The 26,760-nt window shown below is 45.5% G+C and overlaps 1 protein-coding gene and 4 pseudogenes across 1 annotated transcript; 1 reads left to right on the forward strand and 4 right to left on the reverse strand.

Moving 5' to 3' along the window:
- Window positions 1–4,672: 4,672 nt before the first annotated feature.
- Window positions 4,673–6,303, reverse strand: LOC134479152 (ornithine decarboxylase-like; annotated as a pseudogene).
- Window positions 6,304–8,603: 2,300 nt separating this feature from the next.
- Window positions 8,604–10,306, reverse strand: LOC134479427 (splicing factor YJU2-like). Its single transcript, XM_063262782.1, has one exon. The coding sequence runs from the start codon at window positions 10,252–10,254 to the stop codon at window positions 9,313–9,315; it is 942 nt and encodes a 313-aa protein (XP_063118852.1). The 5' UTR covers window positions 10,255–10,306; the 3' UTR covers window positions 8,604–9,312.
- Window positions 10,307–15,168: 4,862 nt separating this feature from the next.
- Window positions 15,169–15,824, forward strand: LOC134479288 (dnaJ homolog subfamily C member 17-like; annotated as a pseudogene).
- A 4,022-nt stretch (window positions 15,825–19,846) lies between these two features.
- Window positions 19,847–21,741, reverse strand: LOC134479153 (ornithine decarboxylase-like; annotated as a pseudogene).
- Window positions 21,742–25,224: 3,483 nt separating this feature from the next.
- LOC134479410 (ornithine decarboxylase-like) lies at window positions 25,225–26,237 on the reverse strand (annotated as a pseudogene).
- Between the last annotated feature and the right edge of the window lie 523 nt (window positions 26,238–26,760).

The raw sequence follows: 26,760 nt of genomic DNA on the forward strand, positions 1-26,760 counted from the left end.
AATATGTCTTTGAGAATGCAAACACCAAATGTGAGAGAGTAGTTAGACCATTGAAAGCCATGTAGAGCCCCTATAGATGAATGGATAAGGGAAACCACTGGTATTGCTTGTCATGAGTATAATGCCAACATCATACAGCAAATGGTGGCTAGATTTATCAGCAATCAAAATGCTTGATGTCTTAATTGAGGTCCATTGGGTCATTTACAAAGACATTGTAAGGCCAAAGTATCCAGACTTCAAAATAACAAGTGCAATGATTGAAGGGAATATGGTAATCCTAGCTAAGAACAGGCAGGTTCTGGTTATTGTGAGCTACAGAGGATTCCAGGCTATGCAGCCTCTGTGCAAAAGGCAGACATTGGTCAAAGGATTGGCAGTCTGAGAGCCACAGGGATCTGCTTCATCTCTATCTTTTCTGTTCCTCTCTTCTCTATCCTTCTCTCTTTGGAGGAAGATGGACATAATAATTGTTAGGGTTTTGAATCTTGGCCCGTGCCTGGACAGAACACGCCAAGCCACCATGTTTCCACGTGGAGAACTTTAATGTTTAGAGTAGTAGAGCCAAAATATTGGCCGGCCATGGGAACATGAAGTGGGGGATTAGGAAACGGGCAGGAGCAGTAAAGAAAGAGTAAGAGAGAAATAAGAGGGTAAGAGGGCAAGCAGCCCCTTTGAGAGTGTCAGGCACAGGTGGCTGTTGCCAGGCATTTGTTGGGTGGAGCGTACCTGGCTGTTCCCATGTAGCTGTGCTCTTGGAGCTTAGACAGAATACCAACATTCCCCTGTTTTACTTTAATTAAAAAAAATCAGCAGCAAGAGTGAAGCAGGAATTGGGTTGAGGTGATCTGACTACTACTTCTTGCTTGCTCTGTGGTGACTTGTCTCTAGGGAACCTAGAAAAAATACTATGGGGTAGTTTGTATAGTCCTAGAGTTGGCTGTCTCCCTGTTGTCCAGGGTCTATGGAACTGTCAGAGGATAGGTCAGAAGAAACAGGTCCAATAGTAGCATCTGTGTCTGAGAGGAGATTGGAACATCTGGAGGTCTCTTCTCTGTGGCTGTCCTGGGTGTAGTAAGCACCTGGACTTGATGAGGTGCTGGAACATACATACTTATTATAGGCAGAGAATAAAATTAAGCATGTTGCAGGAGATAAGTAAACTTTTTCTTAAATGTAAATTTAAAAACCAGAGGACTCCCACCCTTTGGAATAGGTAGTAAGTGGAGATTTAGGCAGATGCACTTATCTGAGTGGAATCTATTTGGTCCATAAGAATAGGTCTGAGTGGGATTCCTGTAGCTCATAGGTTTCCATTCTTCAAGATCGGCAGAGCAAGGTATAAGCGGGAGTGCTCAAGTACTTGCAGTTGGGACAGTGGTGTGGACAGCTGGGGCAATGTGTGCAGGCGGTATTGTTAGCATGCTGGAGCAAAGTCCTGGACAGAAAGAGAGCTGGCTTATACAAGGGTCGTCGGGTCCCAGAGACGTGGAAAACAGGCCTGATAGACAGGGTTCCTCCTAAACGGGGTCAGACCTGCTTTTCACAGGGCAGGAAGCAGGAGCTACAGCAACAAGCATGGGAGAAGAGGGAGGCCTGGGAATGGGGCCAGACAGAGAGAATGGTTTCTGGTTACTGTAAATTAGACCAAAACATCCCAGGAAATGGGGACAGGCATTGAAGACCTATAGACCCATGGGTGAGAATAGGGATTAATTGCCCCAACTTGTGCTCGGGCTAGAATTAGAGCTGGTGCTCTTGGGCCAGAGAGCAGTCTATCCAGGCCTAGGCTGGCATTAATCCATCTCAAAGAGAGAAAGTCTCACCCAAGGAAAAGATCCTAGAGGGAGGCTCCATGAAAGGATCTATCCCCAGAGGTAGCACAGGTAGCTCCAAGCTCAAGAACGCTCTCCTGAAACCCTGTGTGTGTACCCCATGGAAAGTCAAGCTCTGAGGTAAAAAAAAAAAAGCACACAGAGGTGGAGTAAGTACTGCTCACCTGCATGTGCTTGAAGAGGGCGCTCTGCTTGGTGGGCAGCTAAAAGCAGGGCATGCTGGCCGAGGGGAGACCTGCTGGAGTGGTGTAAGTCCTGAGATCCCAGGCAGCCAGCAAGCATTGGTGGTTTGATTGGGTCGATGTTGTGGCAGCAGCTGCGATCAAATCACTGTGATGTTCACAGAAGTGGCAGCAGATGTAATGGCAGGGCCCAACAGCAGGACGCTTGGAGGCAATCTCCAGCCATGTGCACAGAAGTGGCATGCATCTCCATTTTTCCTTGCCAAGCCAGGGAGAGCGCAGAGCCAATGGTGAGCAACTGCAGCTGTGCCCACAGACCAGTGTGAACTGTGGGCAATGCAGCAACGAGGTGTTAGTGCACAGGTTCCCTCCACCTCCACCAAGGTTCTGCCAGGATAAGCTGGCAGTTGCAGCGGGCAGCAGAGGCATGTGTTGGGAAAGTCCTATCCTGTGCCTCAGGGTCAGTAGAGGGATGGTGGAAGAACCAGGCCATGTGGGCAGGGGGAAATCAAAATGCTCACCTGGGGGCATCCGAGTCAAGGCACCAATGTTAAGGTTCCTGGTTTGATCCAGGGTTTCGGAACCAGTGTTTGGATTTTGAATCTCGGACCGTGCCTGGACAGAACACACCCAGCCACCATTTTTCCACATGGAGAACCTTAATGAGAGAGTAGCAGAGTGCATAGGCCACTGTCAGGCACATCTGTCTGTTGTCAGGCAACTGTGGGGCAGAGAATATCTGGCTGTCCTGAGGTACCTATGTTTATAAGCATGGGGAGAATACCAACAGTAATCATGTAAGGGCTCTGGAAAAGCAGGCTCTGCAGCCTTGGGAGGGTGGTCAGAGATACCTGGCAGGAGATGGTAGAACAAGCCTCAGGTTTAGAGCAGGAGAAAACACAGAGATAATGAACTGGTAACTCCCTCCTGGAAGGCCTGCATTATCTTTGTCTAGAAATTGTGCCTGGTAGGCAAGTTATAAAATATTTTTTTTAAAGATTACTGCCTGTGAGTACGCTGTCAGGGATAAGAGGTGATAAGAGGGCATCACATCCATTACAGGTGGTTGTGAGTCACCTTTTTCTTGCTGGCAATTGAAGTCAGACCCCTGGAAGAGCAGTCAGTGCTCTTAACCCCTGAGCCATCTCTCCAGCCCTGTATCTCTTCTCCACAGTATCAAAGGTCTCAGAGGCAAGCTGGTTGCAAGAACCCACAAAGCAGTGGTGGAGAGAGAAAGAGGCCAGGTTAGGGTTGGCAGTGGCCATCCCAGAACTCAGCATCGTGGAAGAAGAAGAAAGGCAGGAGGGGCTGGTAGCACTGATGCAGTCCTGGGCTGAGGTGGTGGTGATTGTAAAACTACAGGCAGCCCTGTAAGCTAGAGGCCCCTCAGCAAACAATGGAGTAATTTTCCTTTTTGTCAGTCAGGAGGTACCAAGCAGGCAAGAAAAGTAGGTGTTTCTGATCTTATACATGGCTGCAGAGGAAGTGTAGCTTTGATCTGGCCATTGATCCCTCTTACATTATCCCCAAAAGTCATATGATATAAGTGGACCACTGGTGTCGATGGTCCCTTACCTTCAGGGACAGTGGGAATAATCTTGGGAAGAAGTGGATTCACTTCTCATGGACTCATGGTGTATCCAGGGGTAGTAGATGGGGATCACAAGAAAGAAATAAAACCAGCTAAAGGGGAGGAAGGAGATAGAACTGCTCAGCTGTTTCCCTACAACAGGGGGAAGGCTGTTCCTGTGGCATGAACAGGGGCTTTTGGGAGCACTGGGCAACATGTGCTCTAGCACACAGGTCTATGATTATAGATATAGATTGTCCAAATATGGGTGTGTGCATAGAAGGGTTGGTACATACAGGAGCTCATGTTACTTTCCCAAAAGTCTTGGAATCCACATTGGCTACCTCAGGTTTTGATGCAATTTATGGGAGTTTGTTATTTCAAATAGCATTGTGTCCAATTGATTGTCTGTGTAGGACCAGAAGGGCAAAAAGAGAAATTGAGACATTATGTGGCTGACATACACTTAAGCTTATATCGGGAAGGGTCGTTTTACAACAATTGAGTTCTCAAAATAATAGCCCTGCAGTTCCAGGGACAGCAAATGAGGGAATTAGGGTGACATGGTAGTTACTCCTGGGAAGGATTAATACAGGTAACAGAGCACAGGTTCTTTATAACCTGGACTTCTTTACATCTTTGTTACCATGTCATAGCTTATGGTAACAATTGGCTTGAAAGGTTGTTCTTCAAAATACCCTTGCATGAGAAAGACAGGGAAAGGTTTGCATTCTCCCTACCTAGTTCGAATAATAGTCATCCGCTAAAGAGAAAACTGCAAAGTTTGTCCAAAGGGAATGTTAAATAGTCCAACTTTGTCATATTTTTGTGTAACAACCATTCACAATTATTTGTAAGCAATTCCCTCCATCTCTCATTTACCATTTTACGGAAGACATTCTGTTGGCTGATTCTGATAAAGATGGGTTAGGGAACATGGTAAAACAAAAGATTCTACTATACTTGGGATTACAGCTTGCCCCAGAAAAAATAAAGGGGAGATCCACTAGTTATCTGGGTTATAAAGTCCAACAAACAATTCAACCACCAAGGATACAGATCTGTAGGGACCAGTTGGGTACCCTTCATGATTGTCCCCAGATGCTGGATGAGTAAATCTTCTGTCCTAGGCCTTCCTATGTGCATGATCATAAGGAATGCAGGTAAATGATCCATACACTCTCCACCATTCACAGAATACATGAAGGCTTGGTCATTGACTCCTCTTCATCATCAGAACAGGCTGCTCCTTCCACACTTTTACTGGGCAATGATGTCGACTGCAACTGTGAAAGCAGAGGAGACACAGTATCTGCCCGGCTCAGCTATGGTTCTCACTCCAGAGTCGGATGGCAAGTGCTCGTCCACAGCTGGGTGGATTACACTGTGTTCCCTTCAAATTTAAGCTTTGTATCTTCAGATCCAGGAGAGCCACCACCAATTTCAAGCAGATCCATGCTGAAACCAACTTCTCATTCCATGTCAAAGACACAGCGGGTGTGTGATGCTGCCTGCATGAAGGTCTCAGGGTCAGTACATCTACTGCCCTCATGGAAGCTGATGGTCTTTTGCCTGTTCCATGAGAAGCCTGCTGGTTTTAAGTGTGGCACCAAACTTGACATTGAGGTGACAAAAGGCTCTGGAAGTGTCAACGTCCATATGTAAAACCAACTTTGCCTTTGGATGTGCTCTGGTGACTTTGATTAATTCAATTTCACTGACAAGGTCCTAATGTGGACTCCATCAGTGGAGGCATACTTGACTTGAGACACTTGTTTACAAGGATTTGCATAGGTAATGCTCTCTGGAGGCACCCAAGCCTCTACACCAACTGAATGCCACTCTTGCTTGCACAGTCAAATCCTCTCCCACTTGCAGCTAGTGCACTGCTGTCGTTCCACTTGTCTGTGGAAGGGAGTCACAAGGCAAGAGCTTTTAACCATCTCAGAGGCTGCTTCAGAATCTCTTTGAGGTCTGATATATAGAAAGCTTCCTTATTGTCAGGGAAGAGTTCTTTTTTTTTTTTTCTTTTTTTTCTTTTTTTCTTTTGCTGTAGAATGTCCTTGGCAGTAAAGCCTTCCTCAAGGATATGGCAACCAAAGTTTTCCTTAGTAAAGCTGCTCATGGTTCTTGATATGCCTGCGGAAAACAGCACTGGGTCACTGTTGGACAGACCCAAGGTGAGGACTGCACCAGACCCTGAGGATCATGCAGCCATTTGCTGATGCTGATCCGAGGTGGCGCCGAGCTTCTGGCTAGGGTGGCTGTTGGTGATGTCTGCAGGGTCTGACCCTCAATATTCTTAATGTTGGTGAAAATGGAACAACACCTCGAAGAGGTTATTGAGAAACATGAGTAACTAGGCCAAGCAATGCAAGGATGTGTTGACATGGGAAGGGAACCCAGTAATAGTATCCAGGGGATGTGTTTATGCTTCTGTATATACAGAATTGAAAAGCTATGGGTACGAACAGAACCTTTTAAAGTTTAGATCTGACTAATAGAAATCTGACTAATAGATCTGACTGTCAGTTAATGATTCTTCTACCTGTACATGCAAATCAACTTCAAAAAGGCTAGCACAGAAACTAGAAAGACAGATTGGGCAACCAATGCTACAGCTACCTTTTCCCAAACTAACCATTTTTTTCTCCCTTGGGGCCCATACAGGAATGGTTCAATTTAGCAGGAAGCAGTTTTATGAAGATCGTCGCCCTAGTCACTTAATGTGGGGTGTATAGGTTTGGTCATTTAATGTGATATAATTGTTATCTAGGATGAAAGGTTATTATTGGTTATGACCAGGGATTGATAAACATTTAAAAATCATTTTATTTGAATTATTATATATTAGAAATTTAATGTATTTTTTAATTATGTTCTTAGAAATTTCAGATTTTTGTCTTACCATTATATATGCAAAGTTATTTAAGTTTTTGTTTGCATTATATTTTGATGGAAATTTTAAATTGTTCTGAAGTACCGTATATTGATAGGAACCTAAGGTGGTTCTTTAAATACTGTATATTGATACAACCATGAGGTTTTGTTAAGTATTTGTCTATTCTATACATGTGGCTTTTACTGAAAATATGATGGTTTTTACGTTAATTCCCATTGCGTTTGATCACTAATGATAGGAAAAAAGGGACAATTCTTAAAGAAAGAGGGAGATATGAAGAGGAAATTTCTAGGTCATTTTGCCAAATGATTTGCTCAGGCACACAGGTAAAAGGATGTCTTGCTAAGGAAACACGTCATAGACTTTTCCTGAAGCAGACACAGGTGAAGGGATGTTTGGATATAGCAGACAGTGAAAGGGCTCCTGATGAAGGAGTGTAAATCTGACCCCACAGACTGTGGGAGATGAGCCCTGAGCTTTGGTTTGCTCCACCTGTCCATTCTTCAGTAAAGACACTGCATGTATTGGTTCCCCTTACATAGCGTTGTTGAGCTCCACTTGTGATAAAGCTGCCATGGAGAGAAGCTTGCCCAAGAACTGCTTGTGAGGGTCCTGCAGCAGCTTGTCACTTCTGGGGCCTGACCTCAGGTTGGTGGCCAGGCTGGTGGTTTCTTCAGGATTGAAGTACAGCTGCCTGGTGACTGCTTGCTGACAGGACTGGACTGTTGCTGCTGGTTTGAGCCTGTTTTCTGCCTGCCTAGAGGACTGGTCTGCGGCTGCTGAGTCCTGTTTGGTGTTTCCTCTGGGATTGAACAGCTGCCCAAGGAGAAGGAGCTCAATCCAGAGAACTACTGCTGGGCAGGTCCACTTCCCCACATCCTAATAACTTTTCTCTGCCACTACGCCTGCTCTGTGGTGGGCTGAAGGAGAGCTTAAGAGTAGGTTTCAAAACACTTATGCCTACAGGTGGCACCCAATGTGCCTTAGACATAATGGGTAACTCTGCTCCTAATGTGGTAGAGGAAACTGTAGATTCTCAGGGGTGAGCAATGTTACTGAAGGAAGTGGATAAAATGGCAGCTACAGTTGCTGGGTGCTATCCTACTGTGTAACTGAAGGGGATTTTTGATTTTGCTTTGTATGTTCATAAACTATTCTGGAAGTTTGGAGTGAAAGCTGAAAACTCAAAGTTCACTCAATTCTCTTCTGCTAGAAAAGATGACAGACTTGACTATGCACGTAGAGTTTGTGACTAGAATTTGAAATGCTTGGAAAGAAGAGCCAAGCAGAGAACAATGCTTAGGCTTGGTGAATGAGACTGGGAATGTACCCATGATGAAAAAGACTGGGAATGTACCCTTTGGAGGAGGTTAACTCTTATTAAAGGAAGATTAGGATTTCCAGGCTGTGGAGTGACATTTGCTTGACCCCCTCCCCCAACCCTGCTGTGAACACTCTTACCTGTTCAGCAGTGACAGTTTTGAGGGAGAACCAGTCTCTTAGGGTATAGTGGTGTTGCTCCCACCAGCTTTATATTAGGTGTGTGTCCCCGTCAGCGGGGACCCAGTTATTCAGGGTCCCAAAGAGGCTTTCTACCTGTGGGCCAAAATGGGGGTGAAGAGAAGAAGGAGACCAAGCAAAAGTTCTGTTGTCAAGGTCTCGTTTATTGGGAAGAACGTTACAGCTTTTAAGACTTTCAGGTAGGGGGAGTGACCTTTGTGAAATATGAAGGAGGGGGAGATGAGGGTATAGCCAGTGATAGCTGGAGGCAAAGAAGTCAGGCGATGAGGTCAGGTGGTGGAGACACTGGGTGTTGACTGAGGAGATAACTGGTATCTGCTAAGGGAGCTAAGGCATCCCTTGAATGTTATCTTCCTGTGCCGTAAATTCATGGGAGAGGCTTTGTCCAACAGTCTTAAGACTTATGGCAGTCATCTTAGGGGTGAGTCTCTGTGGCAAAACAGCCCAGAGTCACTTTGAACCATGCAGTCAAAAAGCGGCTAGGCCCAAATCCAATATGGCTCCGTGCAGGTGTGAAATGTCTGTAGTGTCATTCCACAGTGAGGGGCTGTCAAAAGTTTGCTGTATTGAGGTTGACAAGCCAAGGCCCAGGTTACATTTTAAGCTTTTTCGATTGTGAAGTTCCTGTTGCAACCAGACTTTGGTGTTCTTGTTTGAAAGTAGCAAACAAGTGTTCCGAGTTTTATACAGGCCTGGGTTGTGCCATGAAAGCCTTATAGCCAACGATGGCTTTGTACTCAGATTCTATGTCCAGCTCTTGGGTGCTGCATTTACTGGGATGGGTCACTTTCCTCCACACTGGACACTGAATGTTGTGAACTGGCACACAGTGGGCCACAGATTGGTCAGGACATTGGTCAGCCCAATGGGGCTTGCTTCTGAGTCACTGTGGAATCCTGGACAAGTCCTTTGGAGTCCTGTTCATTTTGTCTCCACTGTCTTCCGGTCCAAAAGCTTCAGCTGATTTTCTATTCTTCTTGTTTTTTACAGTACTACTGTGTTGCATGTGGGTGGAGCCCCAGGCCTTGTGTATGGTTGGCAGATGCTGCCCAGGGTCCCTGCCCCCATCCTATGTCAGACAATGTTCAGATCTGCTGCAGGAAGGGATCAGTCAACAGGCTTCACACAACTCAAGGACTGAAGGAGTGGACCAGGCTGTCTGTCCTGGGGTGCCTGGGGACATTGCTTCTCCACACCCTGCCAGGACCCATGGTAGAATGGTCCTGAGGCTTGGCTGAAGGTGTTTGCTTGATACCATCTTCATTTCTTGGTCTATGATGCCATGGTGGGCATCACTGATGCTCAGCTGTCACTGTCCTCACTGTCCCCATATGCACCGAGCTGGCTCAGGGAGGAGGCACCAGGTGTCTGGGGTACAGGGTTGGCCACCTTCCTGCTCTCGGGGGCACCAGTGGTGGGCACCTGGACCTGCTCTGAACCCCGGTTGGCTTCCGTCTTTGCCTTCTTTGGTATAACCAAGCCTGCCAACTGGGCTTTCCTGCACAGGCCCTCTGCCTTCCTCTTGGTCTTTGGTACCTCATCAAGGATGGCTGTGGGGTTGGGTCTTGCAGCTGCCTGTGGTCGGGAAGGTGGAGCCTCATCCTCTGAGTCAGAGTCATCCAGAAGCCTTCGATAACGAGCCTCCTCCAGCAAGGCCACAGTCTCACGCTTGTCTTCCTCTTCCTGCTGCTGTTGCCACTGCTCCTGAGATAGGCGGTGTTGCAGCAGCATGGCCTCAAAGTCCACGTGGGCCTGCCGCTGGTTCAGGTCTTTTAGCTCTTGTAGGTTCTCTAGCACTTCCATCTCCAGCTTAGAGTCCTTTGTACGGTTCTCTAGGACCTTCATGGGGTTGTTCAGCTCCTCGTCCTCACGCTCCTTCTGCATGCGCTTTTCCTCCTGCTCCAGAAGCTTCTCAGCCTGGAAGTTGCGCGTGGCCCCATGCTCCATGGTGTAGTCTGTGTTCTCTGGGTCTGTCTTGAAGGTGATCTCGGCCAAGCAGCGTGTGCACTTGATATAGAAACGGAAGATTGGCAAGCCCAGGTATGCCTCATTCTGGACTGTTTCCTTTCGTGCATTGAACTTCTTCCCCTTGTAGACGTATTCTCCACATGTCTTACACCTCATGTTGAATGGGGCCATCAGCCGCACCACGTACTGCCGGTCCTTGGGTAGCTTGAGTTTCGGGATCTTCGATGGGTCAAAGTCAGGTGGGTAGTATTTGTTTAAAACTTTCCGTTCCGACATCTTCGCTTCCTGTTCAACGAACAAGAGAAGAAATTGTTCTCTTAGTCCTCGTGGAGTTAGGCCGCAGGTAGACAAATAACCCTATTAAAAAATGGGGTTCAGAGCTAAACAAAGAATTCACAGCTGAGGAATGCCGAATGGCCGAGAAACACCAAAAGAAATGTTCAACATCTTTAGTCATAAGGGAAATGCAAATCAAAACAACCCTGAGATTTCACCTCACACCAGTGAGAATGGCTAAGATCAAAAACTCAGGTGAAAGCAAATGCTGGCGAGGATGTGGAGAAAGAGGAACACTCCTCCATTGTTGGTGGGGTTGCAGACTGGTACAACCATTCTGGAAATCAGTCTGGAGGTTCCTCAGAAAATTGGACATTGAACTGCCTGAGGATCCAGCTATACCTCTCTTGGGCATATACCCAAAAGATGCCCCAACATATAAAAAAGACACGTGCTCCACTATGTTCATCGCAGCCTTATTTATAATAGCCAGAAGCTGGAAAGAACCCAGATGCCCTTCAACAGAGGAATGGATACAGAAAATGTGGTACATCTACGCAATGGAATATTACTCAGCTATCAAAAACAATGACTTTATGAAATTCGTAGGCAAATGGTTGGAACTGGAAAATATCATCCTGAGTGAGCTAACCCAATCACAGAAAGACATACATGGTATGTACTCATTGATAAGTGGCTATTAGCCCAAATGCTTGAATTACCCTAGATGCCTAGAACAAATGAAACTCAAGACGGATGATCAAAATGTGAATGCAGATCGCTCCTGAGAGACACAGCCAGAATACAGCAAATACAGAGGCGAATGCCAGCAGCAAACCACTGAACTGAGAATAGGACCCCTGTTGAAGGAATCAGAGAAAGAACTGGAAGAGCTTGAAGGAGCTCGAGAACCCATATGTACAACAATGCCAACCAACCAGAGCTTCCAGGGACTAAGCCACTACCCAAAGACTATACATGGACTGACCCTGGACTCTGACCTCATAGGTAGCAATGAATATCCTAGTAAGAGCACCAGTGGAAGGGGAAGCCCTGGGTCCTGCTAAGACTGACCCCCAGTGAACTAGACTGTTGGGGAGAGGGCAGCAAGGGGGGAGGGTTGGGAGGGGAACACCCATAAGGAAGGGGAGGGGGGAGGGGGATGTTTGCCCAGAAACCGGGAAAGGGAACAACACTCGAAATGTATATAAGAAATACTCAAGTTAATAATAAAAAAAAATAAATAAATAAAAAAAATAAAAAAAAAAGATTCTGCTCTGTGTATTTACAGGTTGTTATTAATGTTCTCAAGGGATGGATGGTACCGGGCTTTTCATGTTTGAGTGGGCAATTATATCTTACCAATTGGATCTAAGATTATTGTGTTCTTTGTTCTTTTATGTGAGGGTTTGAGTGTAGGAAAGTGTGCGGCAGCTAGGCTGTGCTTCCGCCAAGATATCTAGCAGATATCTTGGGGCACCACAGTGAGGACCTAGCGGGGTAAAAACAAATACTCTTTTCTATTTTATATATTTTTACAGCAACAGACTCTAGCTCTAAATTTCTTAATTTTGGATGCACATGGCCGCTCTGCTGCGGATTGCCATACTGCTACTACACCTATGACTAATACAGAAGTAAAGTGAAAAGATGTCTTAACTGGTGAATTGTATGGCCCAGATCCCATGCTTTAGAGATCTAGGGGAGCTGTTTGTGTTTTTCCACAGAATCAAGACAATCCAATCTGAGTACCTGAGCATTTGACTCGCAAACTACCTCCTGCTCCTCCTGATGATAGAACTACACACTCTATTATTGCTGGGAATGGTAATCCAGGTTGATTCACTCACGCTGTGGGCTATTGCCAGATCCTGGCCAGTACCTATGCCAGTTCATAGCAATTCTACTGTTTTGCCAACTTTTTTCTCCACCTCCTGTTTGCGTGATGTTCCCTGTATAGTGCAAAATGGAGAATTGCCCCAACGGTATACTGCCACTAGTCTTTCCTTGTTGCGTACATTATGTTTTACTCTTAAAAATTCCTCCCAGCCTTCTATATGGCTGCGAAGGACCACATTGGCTAATTGGTTAGATCCTATGAGCAGTAGTGCTATGGGCACTGGGGCCATCCTGGCTGCTTTGAGACAAGTTACCCAAGGAGCCTCTTCAGGCAGCAGAGACACATCAGTCGATAATTCCGCTGATCTGAACATCGCAACTTTAATTATGATGCATAATTATAGTTTTCCATCATGGCCGGGGCAAGGCAATCACACACTAGATAACTCTACCTATCGTAGAGTCTTACCCACTTGGCATCTGGCTTTCTATTAGCTAATCAATGGATAGATTTAATCCAAGAACAAATTGAAGCATTATATCATATGACACAGCTGTCCTGTGTTTCCTCCCTTAGAGGTTTATGCATTACTCATTTGCAAGCTAATTTTTCTCAGTATTCTCAACAGGGCAAAGAAATCTCGAATTACCTGAAAGGAAACTGGTCCATGAAAGCAGAGCAACTATCGAGACAATTGCTGATGCAAATTGCTGTCCTTAACAACACTAGATTGGAACCCATCATGTTTGGAGATTTCACCTCATGGATTACTAATGCTTTTTCCTTTTTTAAGGAATGGGCTGGCATGTTTGCCTGGGGGGCCATTGTCCTCTTGGGATGTGGAGTATGTCTATGGCTCTTCTGCCGTTTACAACGAGAACATGCTAGACACAAAGCGATTGTTTGCCAGGCTATGGTCGCCATTGAAAATGGTGCGTCTCCCAACATATGGCTGCCCTCTTTAAAAAATTAAGAGTTCGCCCTAGATCATTTTTGTCATGATCATGTGAAGCCATTCTATCCAGAGACGGGCAACTTTCCTCGGGCTTGGACCAACCTAAGACAAGGGGCCTGGTGGCAATAGGGTAACCCAATGACGGGCAAGACCAAGACTCCTAGATGTACGACTTAAGACATGAGCAATGGCAATATTGATGTGACACCCTGATCTAGACAAGTCATAGACAGAGGTGGCTACACCCCGTTTAAACATACAGGCTGGTCAAATGCTCCTCTGCCCAGTTTCTCCCCCAATAAACACACACGTATAGCCCAGAACGGTGTGTTACAGCATCAGTTCATTTCTCGCCATTGGGGTGCAGTCCTAACTGCAAGACTGGCTCGCCATGGCCGAGCTGGGCACTCTGTGAGGTATGTCTGATGTCTCTCAGACCACTACTTCTATCTAATGTTTTTTTTATAAAACAAAAAAGGGGGAGTTGTAGGGAGTGGCACATATAGATAAAAAGATGGCGCTGACATACGGTGGTTGTTTGTGGTAAACAACCGTACAGTGCATGTGTTGGCATACCTCCGGCATCTACAAGGCCAGGGTGATCTTCCTGCTAATAAGGTATTTCATGCTCCACCAATCCCTAGAGGACAAATATACAGCCATAGTCTGTTTTGTATATAAGGCGAGTGCCTTTGTTGCTCGGGGTCCCCCGTATCAACAATGAGGTGTTCCTGAAATAAAGGCTGTTGAGAAGAATCCGACAGTGTTGCATCTTCCTTGCTGGCCGAGGTGGGCATGACACTTAACAAGACAAATAATACAATGTCCTACGTTTTGGGTGATTGGGGCTAGTTCTTTAAATGAATCAATCCTGCTCCTCAAATTGGGAATCTGAGTGTCCAAATGCTAAAGATCCTCAACCCTAAAAGGTTTTTGATTGATCAACAAAGAGCCAACAGGCAATGACTAGGCCGGTAGACTGAGGCAGGACTGTATGTGTCTGCTCTTCTTCCCTGCCATGGTGATCTCCCCCCCCCCCCTTCTTCTGTCCTAGTTCCTAGCCCCTGCATATCTCAAAGTTCTGCAATTATGGAGATGCCTGCACAAATTAAAAGTGAAAATGCTCTCACATATTGTCTTAGTGAGGTTTTTCTAGAGTCACAGAACTTATTGGTAGTCTCTACATACTAAGAGAATTGGTTAATGACTTACAGTCTGTAGTCTAACTCCCCAACAATGATCAGCAGCAGCAGCTGTGAATCTAGGATCTAGCACTGGCTTCCTCCCAGGAGGCAGGCAGGCAACAAAGGACAGACTCTTTCCTTCCGAAAATGTCCTTATGTAAGTCTCCAGCAGAAGGTATGTCCCAGATTAAAGGTGTGTACCACCACACCTGGCTCTGGGGCTTGCTTTGTCCCAGGTGACCTTGAACTCAGATCTCTTTGCCTTAAGCTCCTGGGATTCATAGTCACTTTGCCTCAAGATCTTCATACCAAAATCCAGGCCAGAAACCTATATCTCCCAGCCTCAAGATCAGGATCTAAGGTGTTGGTGGTCTGATGGCTTAGCTGGTGAGACAGCAGCGGTGATTTAATCTCCGTGATGCACACAGAAGTGGCAGCAGGTGTAAAGGCAGTGCTCAACATCAGGACCCTCAGTAGCAATCTCGGGTCATGTGCGCCCAAGAGGCTTGCACTGCAATTCTAGGGCAATGTGACTTTGTCCTGGGAGTGCACAGTTCCATCCATCTTTACAATGGTTCCCTGCCACAAGCCCAGGGTAGCCCAGGATGGTTCCAACTGCAGACAACAGACATGTGGTGAGGAAGGCCTATCCTCTGCTCCAGAGTTCGGTGGCAGTAGGGCAGGGGTGCCAGGCCACATGGGTTCGGGAATATCAAAATCCTCACGAGGTGCATTTGAGTCATGGCACCAATGTGAGAGTTCCTGGTTCAATCCTGTGATTCGGAACTCATGTTAGCTTTTCAAATCTTGGCCCATGTCTGGACAGAACACACCCAACCACTATGATTTCCTTGAGACAATGAACCAAGTACCCTGTATAAGAAAATCATGTACAGGACTCCTGGGAGTTGTATCAATGCAGGTTTAGGGTAGAATCATGACGGTGACCAAAGAGCTCTTACAGATGGATCTGTACACACTGCTGGGTGTCGAAGAGAAGGTGGCAAACACAGAGGTGAAGAAGGCCTATAGACAAAAAGCACTCTCCTGCCACCCAGACAAAAATCCAGATAACCCCAGAGCAGGTGAACTCTTCCACCTGCTGTCCCACGCCTTGGAGGTTCTGACTGATGCTGCAGCCAGGGCTGCTTATGACAAGGAAAGGAAAGCCAGGAAGCGGGCCACAGAAAGGACCCAGAGACTTGAGGAGAACAGGAAGAAACTGAAGCTCGACCAGGAGGCCAGGGAGTGGCAGGCCCAGGCCCAGGGTACTGAGGAAGAGGAGGAGAGCAGGAGCACCACCACACTAGAACAGGAGATTGCTCAATTTCGAGAAGAGGGTTCCCTTCAGTTGGAAGAGCAGCAAAGGCTGATCCAGGAGCAGACCCGCCAGGACTGAGAACAGAGGCTGAGAGGAAGAACAGAAAATAGAGAAGGCAAAGGAACCCCCAAACTAAAGCTTAAGTGGACATGCAAGAAGGAGGGTGAGTCCCAAGGGGGCTTACTCCTGAGATGTCCTCCTGAGGCTTTTACACAAGTATAAGGAGGTTCTTAATTGGTACTTTCCAGAAAGAAGGCAGTCAATGCATAGTGGGGAATGCAACTGTCAAGAGTTGCGGAGCTGGCTGTCAGAAGTGAAGTCAGAACCAGCCCTTGTGATTAACAAGTGGAATAACTGTTACTAAAGACCAGCTGCTTGGTAATGGGCTAGGGTGGCTGTTGGTGATGTCTGCAGGTTTTCCGTACTCAGAGAAAATGTTTACAAGGTTTTGTTGGTAGCCTTGTTTTTCCTTCTCTGTAGATACATAAGCATAGCCACATCCCCTTAATATTTTTGCAGGTTTCCATACTAAAGTCGTTTCATTTTCACCAACATTAAGAACACTGAGGGTCAGAACCTGCAGACATCACCAACAGCCACCCTAGTCAGAAGCTTGGTGCCACCTTGAATCAGCTTCTGCAAATGGCCAGATGATCCTCAGAGTTTGGTGATGTCCTCACCACTGGTCTGACCAGCTGTGGCCCAGTGCTTTTTCTCTGTAGGCATATCAAGAACCGTGAGCAGCTTTACTAGGGAAAAGCTTGATTGCTATTTCCTCAATGAAGGCTTTACTGCCAAGGATATTCTACACCAAGAAGAAGAAAGAAGAATGAGGTGGAGGAGGAGAAGGAGCAGGAAGAGGAGAAGGAGCAGCAGCAGCAGGAGGAGGAGGAGGAGGAGGAGGAGGAGGAGGAGGAGGAGGAGGAGGAGGAGGAGGAGGAAGAAGAAGAAGAAGAAGAAGAAGAAGAAGAAGAAGAAGAAGAAGAAGAAGAAGAAGAAGAAGAAAGTTGTTTCTTCCCCTGACAATAAAGATGCTTTATGTATTGCAGATCTCAAAGACATTCTAAAGCCCAGCAGCGTGTAGAGATCCATCTGTAAGAACTCTTTGGAGAATTCTAGCCTAAACTTGAATTGATACTACAACTCCCAGGAGTCCCATACTTGGTTTACTTATACAGGGTGCCTGGTTCATTGGCTCAAGGAAATGATGAAATGGACAAATTACTAATAGGAAACAGATTTAGAATTCTCAAATTTTCTTGAGAGACATGTTTATGGGAAAGGTTTAAAGAACAAAACTTCCATCCCTTAACAAGACAAATAATAGAATGTCCTAAGTTTTGGGGGATTGATGCTAATGCTTTAAATTAATCCTGCCTCCAAAAATGGGAATCTGAGTGTCCAAATGCTAAAGATCTTCATCCCCAGATGGTTTTTGATTGATCAACAAAGAGCCAACAACCAATGACTAGGCAAGTAGACTGAGGCAGGCCTGTATGTGTCTGCTCTTCTTCCCTGCCATGGTGATCTCGCCCCCTTCCTCTATCCTAGTTCCTAGCCCCTGCAGATCTCAATGTTCTGCAATTACGGAGATGCCTGCACAAATTAAAAGTGAAGATGCTCTCACATATTGACTTAATGAGGTTTCTCTAGAGTCACAGAACTTATTGGTAGTCTCTACACAGTAAGAGAATTGTTTGATGACTTACAGTCTAACTCACCAACCACGATCAGCAGCAGCAGCTGTGAATGGAAGTCCAAGGATCTAGCAATGGCTTCCTCCCAGGAGGCAGGCAGGCAACAAGAGACAGACTCTTTGCTCCTTCCAGTGTCCTCGTGTAGGTCTCCAGCAGGAGGTGTGTCCCAGATTAAAGGTGTGTACCGGATTAAAGGTCCGTCCCAGATTAAAGGTGTGTACCACCTCCCATGGCTCTGGGACTTGCTTTGTCCCAGTTGACCTTTGATTCAGAGATCTCTTTGCCTTAAGTTCCTGGGATTCATAGCCACTTTGCCTGCAGATCTCCATACCAAGATCCAGGCCAGAAACTTGTATCTCCCAGCCTCAAGATCAGGATCAAAGGTGAGCCTTCCTGTTCTGGATTTTAGTTCATTCCAGATATAATCAAGTTAACAATCAGGAATAGCCACTACAAGATCTTATCCAATAAGGTGCAACAATTCCTAGCATATAAGAATATAAAACCTGTTACAATATACCATATAATCCCATGGGACAAGTTATTCTAGAAAGAGTCAATTGTACCATCAAAAGAGATGCCCATTAAATAAAAAAAGAAAGTAAAAACGGACAAACAAACAAACACATAAAAAAAAAAAAAAACAACCCAAGGACAGAATAAATAATGCATTGTTAACTCTCAGGGGTTTTTTCCAAGATTCTTTATTTTCAAAATTATCTCTGTTGTGGTTTGCCCTGGAGTTATCTTTATTTTGATGCTAATTCCACTTCTTCAAGGACAGTCAAGAACACAGGATTCAGGTGACTTCACCAGAACCTTATCTCCATTGAATTTGTAAAATACAGGTGAGAGTCAGGGACAGGATAGAAGGAGGCCTGTCATTGGGTGCGATGGAAGGAGAGGCGGGAGAAAGGTTTGAAGGAAGAGGTGGAGACTGGGATGGAAAGGAGAGAGAGGAGCAAGGAGAGAGAGGGAGAGAAGCCATGGCAGGTGACTTCAAGATTCTGCTCTGTGTGTTTACAGGTTGTTATTAATGTTCTTATGGGATGGATGGTACTGGGCTTTGTATGTTTCGATGGACAATGATAACAGACCAATTGGGTCAAAGGTTATTGTGTTGTGTGGTCTTTCAGGTGTAGATTTAAGTGTAATAGAATGTGGGGCGGCTGGTCTGGGCCACCACAGAGTTGGGATGTGTTTCTCCCAGGATATCTCGCAGATTTCTTGGGGCACCACGGTGCCGGATCTAGCAGGATAAAAGACAACCTTGTACTTTTTTTTTAATTTTTTATATTTTTACAACAACAGGTCACAACATAAGCTTTTGGTGCATTCTGCCAATGTACAAGCTACAAATGCTTGCTCAGCAGCTGGGGGGCACTCAATCGTATCATGTCTGAAAAGTAAATAAAAGTCCATATAAAACACTGTGTTCCTATGGATACTTTAAACATTTAAGTTGAAAGGAAAATTATACAGATTTAAGGTTTAAAAATATGAAGTTAAAAGAGTATGTTTCAACTCAGGACTAAACACTGTGAAAAGCAAGTCCAGGCAGCCCCGCCCTGCCGCTAGAACTAACAGACCATAAAAGGAAAGGAATGCAGAACAGACCAGGAGTACCGGATCTGACTCACAGGCCACCTGGCAGGAAGAGATAAGCCCCCAGCCCCCGACATCCAGGACGCCCCAAACCTGCCAATGTGTGTAGCTATACCTTATTACCTCATCATGTGAAATAACCAATCATATGTGAACATGTCTATGTGCCTCGTTTGAATCCACCAATCCCCGTAACTATGCATCTGCTTCTGTACGCCCGCTTCTGCTTCCCCAATCCCTATAAAAGCCCCATGCTGGAGCTGCAGGGCGCGCAAGTTCTCCGAAGAGACTGTGTGCCCGCAGGTACCTGTGTTTTCCAATAAACCCTCTTGCTGATTGCATCCGAGTGGACTCGGCTCGGTCATTGGGCGCTTGGGACTCCTCCTGAGGGAAAGGTCCTCTCCGGGGGTCTTTCAAAGTGTGACCCCATTTCCTAGCTTTCCATACTGCATTGGTGCCAACTCTACTCTTACAAAGATGTTGGGCCCTACCTTGGTGTTTCCCTCCCCCCTCGCTGAGCCTTTTAGCCTGCCATAGCAAGAAATTGTTTACACCCTTGGGAGCTGCTCTGGGAGCTGCTCTTAGCCCCTGATTTGGGGCTGGGATTCTCCATGGCACCCTTCCTCCCCACTGAGCCTTCCTGCTTGTTGTTGTTAAGAAGTTGTTTATGCCCCTGATTGGGCCGGAACTTTCACCACATAGACTTTTCCTGTTTTCCTGGTTGGGGGTTTTCACCTGCCTTGTTGTTTTCCAAGGCTTTTGCCTTGGGTATATAAGGAGATCTCAGTAAAGCCTTGGAGGCACTCGCTGAAAACGGATGACCTGTGTACTTGATTTATTTCAATCCCGCAGACCTACACCCGATATTCATACACTTTCGGTGCAGGCGCCAACACAAAGAGATTCCAAACCAGCAGTAAATCAGTTAAATGATCCCCCAAATGCCTGAATTCAAAATAAACAGGCAGGAAAGAGCTACAAGGATGGCATCTACACATTGATAGTAGCAGAGGCACAGGCTGTAGGGTGAGGGTCCTTCCTGCTCTCCTGGAGGCAAGAAATGGGAAAAGAGCCAACATCCTGCTCATCCACCTCTGGAGGGAAGCCATGGCTCTGTATCTCCTGCATGAGTAACCACATTGGCGGTGAGAATAAAGAATAGATGTTTGTCCTCTGGAGTCCATTGAAAGTAGAAGCAGGAGCAATGGTGGATGCACCCATGTTCTCAAAATTTCGTAGTGCTTAAAATTACATGTTGTATCTTCTGATACAGGAGAGCCACCACCAATATCAAGCAGATACATGCTGACAACAACTTTTGTGCCCATGGGAACGACACAACTGGCATCTGTCAGTGCCTGCAAGAAGGTCTCAGGGGCAGTACATCCACTGCCCGCATGGAAGCTGATGCCAATGATGTCACTCTTTATCTCCTTTGCCTTTTCCATGAGAAGCCTGCTGGTTTTGAGTGAGACACCAAATTTAACATTGAGGGGACAAAATGCTTTGGAAGTGTCAATGTCTAACTGCAAAACCAACTTTGCCTTTGTCTGTGCTCTGGTGACTTGCATCAATTCAATTTCACTGTCAAAAGTCCTAATGTGGACTCCATTACTGGTGGCATACTTGATTTGAGACACTTGTTTACAAGGATTTGCATAGGTAATGCTCTGGAGCCACCCCAATCCTGTACACCAATTGTATTTCAGTCTTGCTTGCACAGTCAAATCCTGTAGAATTTCCAGCTAGAGTTCAGCTGTCATTCTACCTGTCTGTGAGGGAGTAACAGGGTAAGAGCTTTTAGTCATGTCAGATGCTGCTTTAGAATGTCTTTGAGTTCTGCAATATAGAAAGCATCTTTATTGTCAGGGGAAGAAACTTCTTCTTCTTCTTCTTCTTCTTCTTCTTCTTCTTCTTCTTCTTCTTCTTCTTCTTCCTCCTCCTCCTCCTCCTCCTCCTCCCCCTCTTGCTCCTCCTCTTCCTCCTCCTCCTCCTCTTCTTCTACATCGTCTTCTTCTTCTTCATCATCTTCCTCATTGTCTTCTTCTATGTCTTCTTCTTCTTCTTCTTCTTCTTCTTCTTCTTCTTCTTCTTCTTCCTCTTCTTCTACTTCTTCTTCTTCTAACTCTTCTTCTTCTTCTTCTAACTCTTCTAATTCTTCTAACTCTTCTAATTCTTCTTCTTTTCCTCCTGCTCCTGCTCCTGCTCCTCCTCCTCCTCCTATTCCTCCTCCTCCTCCTCCTCCTCCTCCTCCTCCTCCTCCTCCTCCTCCTCCTCCTCCTCCTCTCAATTGGTGTAGAATGTCCTTGGCAGTAAAGCCTTCACTGAGGATATAACAATCGAGCTTTTCCTTAGTAAACCTGCTCATGTTCCTTGATATGCCTACAGAAAAAACACTGGGCCTCAGCTGGTCAGACCAGTGGTGAGGACAACACCAAACCCTGAGGATCATCTGGCCATTTGCAGAAGCTGATTCAAGGTGGCACCAAGCTTCTGGCTAGGGTGGCTGTTGGTGATGTCTGCAGGTTCTGACCCTCAGCAGTGTTAATGTTGGCGAAAATGAAACAACGTTAGTATGGAAACCTGCAATAATATTAAGGGTATGTGGCTATGCTTATGTATCTACAGAGAAGGAAAAACATGGCTACCAACAAAACCTTGTAAACATTTTCTCTGAGTAGGGAAAACCTGTTTTTACCTGAGACAGGGTCTTCACAAAGTAAAAAGCCCAGGTGATTCACAGACTGTCTCAGTTACTGATTTCTCCTAACTGTGCATACAAATAAACCTCAAAAGGGCTAGGACAGAAACCAGAAGAACAGATTGGGCAACAAATGCTACAGCTACCTTTTCTCAAACTAACCCTTGCCCCCTTTGGGACCCATGCAGGAATTGTTCACCCCAATTCAACAGGCAGCAGTTTTATGAAGTTTGTTGCCCTAGTCCCTCAAGGTGGGGTGGACAGGTTGGGTCATTAGATGCGGTATAATTGTTATCTAGGCTGGAAGGCTGTTACTGATTATGATCAGAGATTGACAGACATCTAAAATCTTTTTTTGGAATTACCGTATGCTAGAAATTTCAGGAATTTTTGTTCAGTAATTTTCTACTGAGAGGAATGTAACATCTGTGTTTAATCACTGAATATTGATTTAAATTTCTTTCAATATACAATAATTCTAACATAAACTCAAATTTATATTGTTTTGAATATTGCATATAGAAATGTTTTGTTAATTGTTTGACTAAAGCCTACCTATGACATTTATTGAAAATGTGATGTTTTTACAATAATTTTCATTCTTTAGATTGCTAATGATTGGAAAAGGACAATTCTTCAAGAGAAAGGGGGATATGAAATGGAAACCTCTAGTTATTTGGGAAGTTAATTTTGCCAAATGATTTCTGCGGCACACCTGTGAGGGATGTCTTGCTAAAGCAAACATGTCAAAGTTGTCCTGATGCAGACACTGGTGAAAGAATGTTTGGCTGTAGAAGACAGTGAGAGGACACTTGATGAAGGAGTATAAATCTGACCCCTCAGACTGGGAGATGAGCCCTGAGCATTGGTTTGCTCCACCTCTCCAATCCTCAGTAAAGATACTGCATGTATTTCTCCACATTACATAGCGTGGTTGAGCTCAACCTGTGATAAAGCTGCCATGGAGAGAAGCTCTCCCAAGAACTGCTTGTGAGGTTCCCACAGCAGTTTGTCACCTCTGTGGCCTAACCTCAGGTCGGTGGCCAGCCTGGTGGTTTCTTTAGGATTGAAGTACAGCTGCCTGGTGTCTACTTGCTGACAATAGTGTACTGTGCCTACTGGTTCAAGCCTGTTTTCTGCCTGCCTAGAGGTCTGGTCTGCAGCTGCTGAGTCCTGTTTGGTGTTTGCTCTAGGACCGAACAGCTGCCAAGGGAGATGGTACTCAATCCGGAGAACTACTGATGAGCAGGTCCACTTCCCCACATCCTAATAACTTTTCTCTTCCACTACCCCTGCTCTGTAGTGGGCTAGAGGAGCGCTTAAGAGTAGGTTTCAAAACATTTATGCCTACAGGTGGCACCCAAAGAACAAGGTTCAGGCTGGGTGAATGAGACTGGGAATGTACCCCATGATGAAAAGGGGAAAGAAACAGACTGGAAGGGAAGGAGCTCCCCTGCCCTGCTCCCCGTGCTTTCACTACCAGGTGCCCAATGCCTCAGGGAGACAAGGGGCTGGGAAGAGCAGAGGCAGCACAGGCACAAGGGGGGTGTGTGATATCTGAGTCATGGCACCAATGTGAGGGTTTCTGGTTCAATCCCGGATCTCGAATCAATGTTGGAATCTCGAACTGTGCCCAGACAGCACACCCAGCCACAATGGTTCCACATGGAGAACTTTAATCAGAGAAGACAAGAGCAGAAAGGCCACTGGACATGGGCCAGAGAAGGGATGACTTGGAAGGAGGAAAGAGCAGTGAAGAACAAAGAGTAAGAAGTAAGAGAGGGCACGCAGCCCCTTATATAGTGTCAGGCACATCTGGCTGTTGCCAGGCAACTGTGGGACAGAGCATACCTGACTGTTCTGAGGTACCTGTGGTGGTAGAGCTTGGACAGAATACCAACAATAATCATGGAAAGGCTCTGGGAAAGATAGGGTCTGCAGCCTTGGGCGGGTCGTCAAAGATATTTGGCAGGAGATGGTGGAACAAGCCTCAAGTTTAGAGCAAGAGGAGACACAGATAATAAACTGGTAACTCCCACCTGGAAGGCCTGCCTCATCTTTGCATAACAACTGGGCCCAATTGGCAAGTTATAAAGTCTTTTGTTTTAAGCTTTATTACATGTGAGTACACTGTCGCAGTCTTCAGACACACCAGAAGAGGTCATCAAATCCCTTTACAGAGAGTTGTGAGCCACCATGTGCGAGCAGAAAATTGAAGTCAGACTTCTGGAAGAGCAGTCAGTGCTCTTAACACTTGAGCTATGTCTCCACTCCTGTGTCTTTTATCCATAGATTCAAAGGTCTCAGAGGCAAGCTGGTGGCGAGAACCTCAGAGAAGTGACGACTATAGAAAGAGACCAGGTTAGGGTTGGCAGCAGCCAATCCCAGAGCTAAGCATGGTAGAAGAAGAGAAAAGGCAGGAGGGGCTGGTAGCATTGGCTGCAGTCCTGGGCTGAGGTGGTAGTGATTGTAAAACTACAGGCAGCATTGTCAGTTAGAGGCCCCTCAGCAAACAATTCGAGTCATTTTCCTTTTCGGAATTCAGGAGGTACGAAGCAGGCAAGAAAATTAGGTATTTCTGATCTTATACATGGCTGCAGAAAAAGTGTAGCTTTGGATCTGGCCACAGATCCCTCTTTCATTATCCCCAAAAGTCAAATGTTGTAAGTTAACCACTGGTGTGGATGGTCCCTTACCTTCAGGGACAGTGGGAATAATCTTGGGAAGATGTGGATTCACTTCTGAAATATTTGTGGTGTATCCAGGTACAGTAGATGTGGATCAAGCAAAATAAATAAAAACTTCTAAAGGTTAGAAAGGAGATAAAATTGCTCAGTTATTTACCTATATCAGGAGAAAGGCCACTCCTGCGGAATGAACAGGGGCTTTGTTAAACAGGTCTATGATCAGAGACCCAGATTGTCCAAATACGGGTGTGGGCATAGAAGGGTTGGTACATACAGGAGCTGATGTTAGTTTACTTTCCCAAAAGTCTTGGGATCCAGATTGGCCACTTCAGGTTTTGATGCAATTTATAGGAATTGGTAAATTATCACGAATAGGATGGTGTCCATTGGATTCCCTATGTGGGACCAGAAGAGCAAAAAGAGAAATTGAGACCTTATATGGGTGACGTATACATAAACTTATGGGGAAGGGATGTTTTACAATAATTGGGTATCAAAATAATAACCCTGCAATTCCAGGGACAGCAAATGATGAAATTGGGGCGATATGGTTATTGCTCCTGGCAAAGGATTGATACAGGCAACAGAGCACAAGTTCAAAAACCAGCAGCCTTGCTCCTAAAATGGTTATCAAACCAACCTTTGTGCCAAGAGCAGTGGCACATAAGAAAAGACAAATTGCAGCTTCATGAACAGTTGTAGTCTCAACATGTAAGAGTCTATGAGCCTGTGGAATTTTTCTGTGTTAGGTGTAAAAGGAAATCAGGTAAATGGAGGATAAGGGGTTTAAGAGCAGTTCAAGTTAAGATAGTTAATGGAAGGGGTCATTTATAGCTTGGACTACTTTACACTTTTGCTACCAATCATGGCCTATAATAACAAATGGCTTGAAAGATTGCTCTTCTCGATACACTTGCAAGGAAAAGGGAAAGTTTGGCTTTCTCCACACCTACTTTGAATAAGTCATCCACTAAAGAGATACAACTGGAAAGGACTTCCAAAGGAAAGGTCAAAGAGCCCAACTTTTCATATTTTTGTGTAACAACCATTTGCAATTATTCGTAAGCTATTCCCTCGATCTCTCAGTTACCATTATATGGATGACATTCTGTTGGCTGATTCTGATAAAGATGGGTTTGAGAATATTGTAACACAATAAATTCTGCCATGCTGGGCATTAGATTGCTCCAGAAAAACTTAAAGGGGAGATTCACTAGTTATCTTAGTTTTAAAGTCAAATGAACAATTGAGTCACAAAAGATGCAGCTCTGTAGGGACCAGTTGGGTACCCTTCATGATTTTCCCCATATGCTGGGTGAGTCCTACTTCTGCATCAGGGCCTTCCTATGTGCATGATCATAAGGAATGCAGTTAAATGATGCATACACTCTCCACCATTCACATAATACATGAAGGTTTGCTCATTGACTCCTCTTCATCATCGGAGCCGGGCTGCTCCTTCCACACTTTCACTGGGCAATGATGTCAACTGCAAGTGTGAAAGTAGAGGAGACACAGTATCTGCCCGGCTCAGTTATGGTTCTCACTCCAGAGTCTGATGATAAGTGCTCATCCAGAGCTGGGTGTCTTACACTGTGTTCCCTTCAAATTTAAGCTTGGCATCTTCAGATCCAGGATAGCCACCACCAATATCAAGCATATACATGTTGACACCAACTTCTGTGCCCATGTAAAAGACACAGCGGGCATCTGACGCTTCCTGCATGAAGGTCTCAGGGTCAGTACATCCACTGCCCTCATGGAAGCTGAGGCCAATGATGTCAGACTTTAGCTCTTTTGCCTGTTCCATGAGAAGCCTGCTGCTGTTGAGTTGGCACCAAACTTGACATTGAGGCAACAAAATGCTTTGGAAGTGTCAACGTCCATCTGCAAAAACAACTTTGCCTTTAGATGTGGTCTGGTGACTCTTCATTGATTTCATTGTCAAAAATCCTACTGCGAACTCCATTACTGGCAGCATACTTGACTTGAGACACTGGTTTACAAGGATTTGCATATGGAATGCTCTCTGGAGGCACACAAGCCTCTACACCAACTGTGTCTCAGTCTTGCTTGTGCACTCAAAATCTTTAGCACTTGGAGCTAGGGCTCTGCTGTTCTTTCATTTGTGTGTGTGAAAGGGAGTCACAGGGCCAGAGCTTTCAGCCACCTCAGATGCTGCTTTAGAATGTCTTCAACATCTATAACATAGAAATAATTCCTATCCTCAGGGGAAGAAACATTTTTTTTTCCTGTTGTAGAATGTCCTTGGCAGTAAAGCCTTCATGGAGGATGTGACAACCAAACTCTTCCTTAGTAAAGCTGCACATGGTTCTCAATCTGCCTAGAGAAAACAGCACTAGTCCCTTAAGGTGGCGCACAGCTGGCCAGACCCTTGTCAAAGACACACCAAACCCTGATGATCATCCGTCCATTTGTCAATGCTGATCTCAGGTGGTGCCAAGCTTCTGGCTAGAATGGCTGTTGTGGTGATGATTGTAGGGTCTGGTTCTCAA

The sequence above is a fragment of the Rattus norvegicus genome, chromosome 6 (genome assembly GCF_036323735.1).
Source record: "Rattus norvegicus strain BN/NHsdMcwi chromosome 6, GRCr8, whole genome shotgun sequence".
In the NCBI taxonomy this organism is placed as follows: Eukaryota; Metazoa; Chordata; class Mammalia; order Rodentia; family Muridae; genus Rattus; species Rattus norvegicus.

What these genes read in the sequence shown, in the direction of transcription:
- LOC134479427 (XM_063262782.1), bottom strand. Translation starts at nt 10,254, where the DNA reads ATGTCGGAACGGAAAGTTTTAAACAAATACTACCCACCTGACTTTGAC.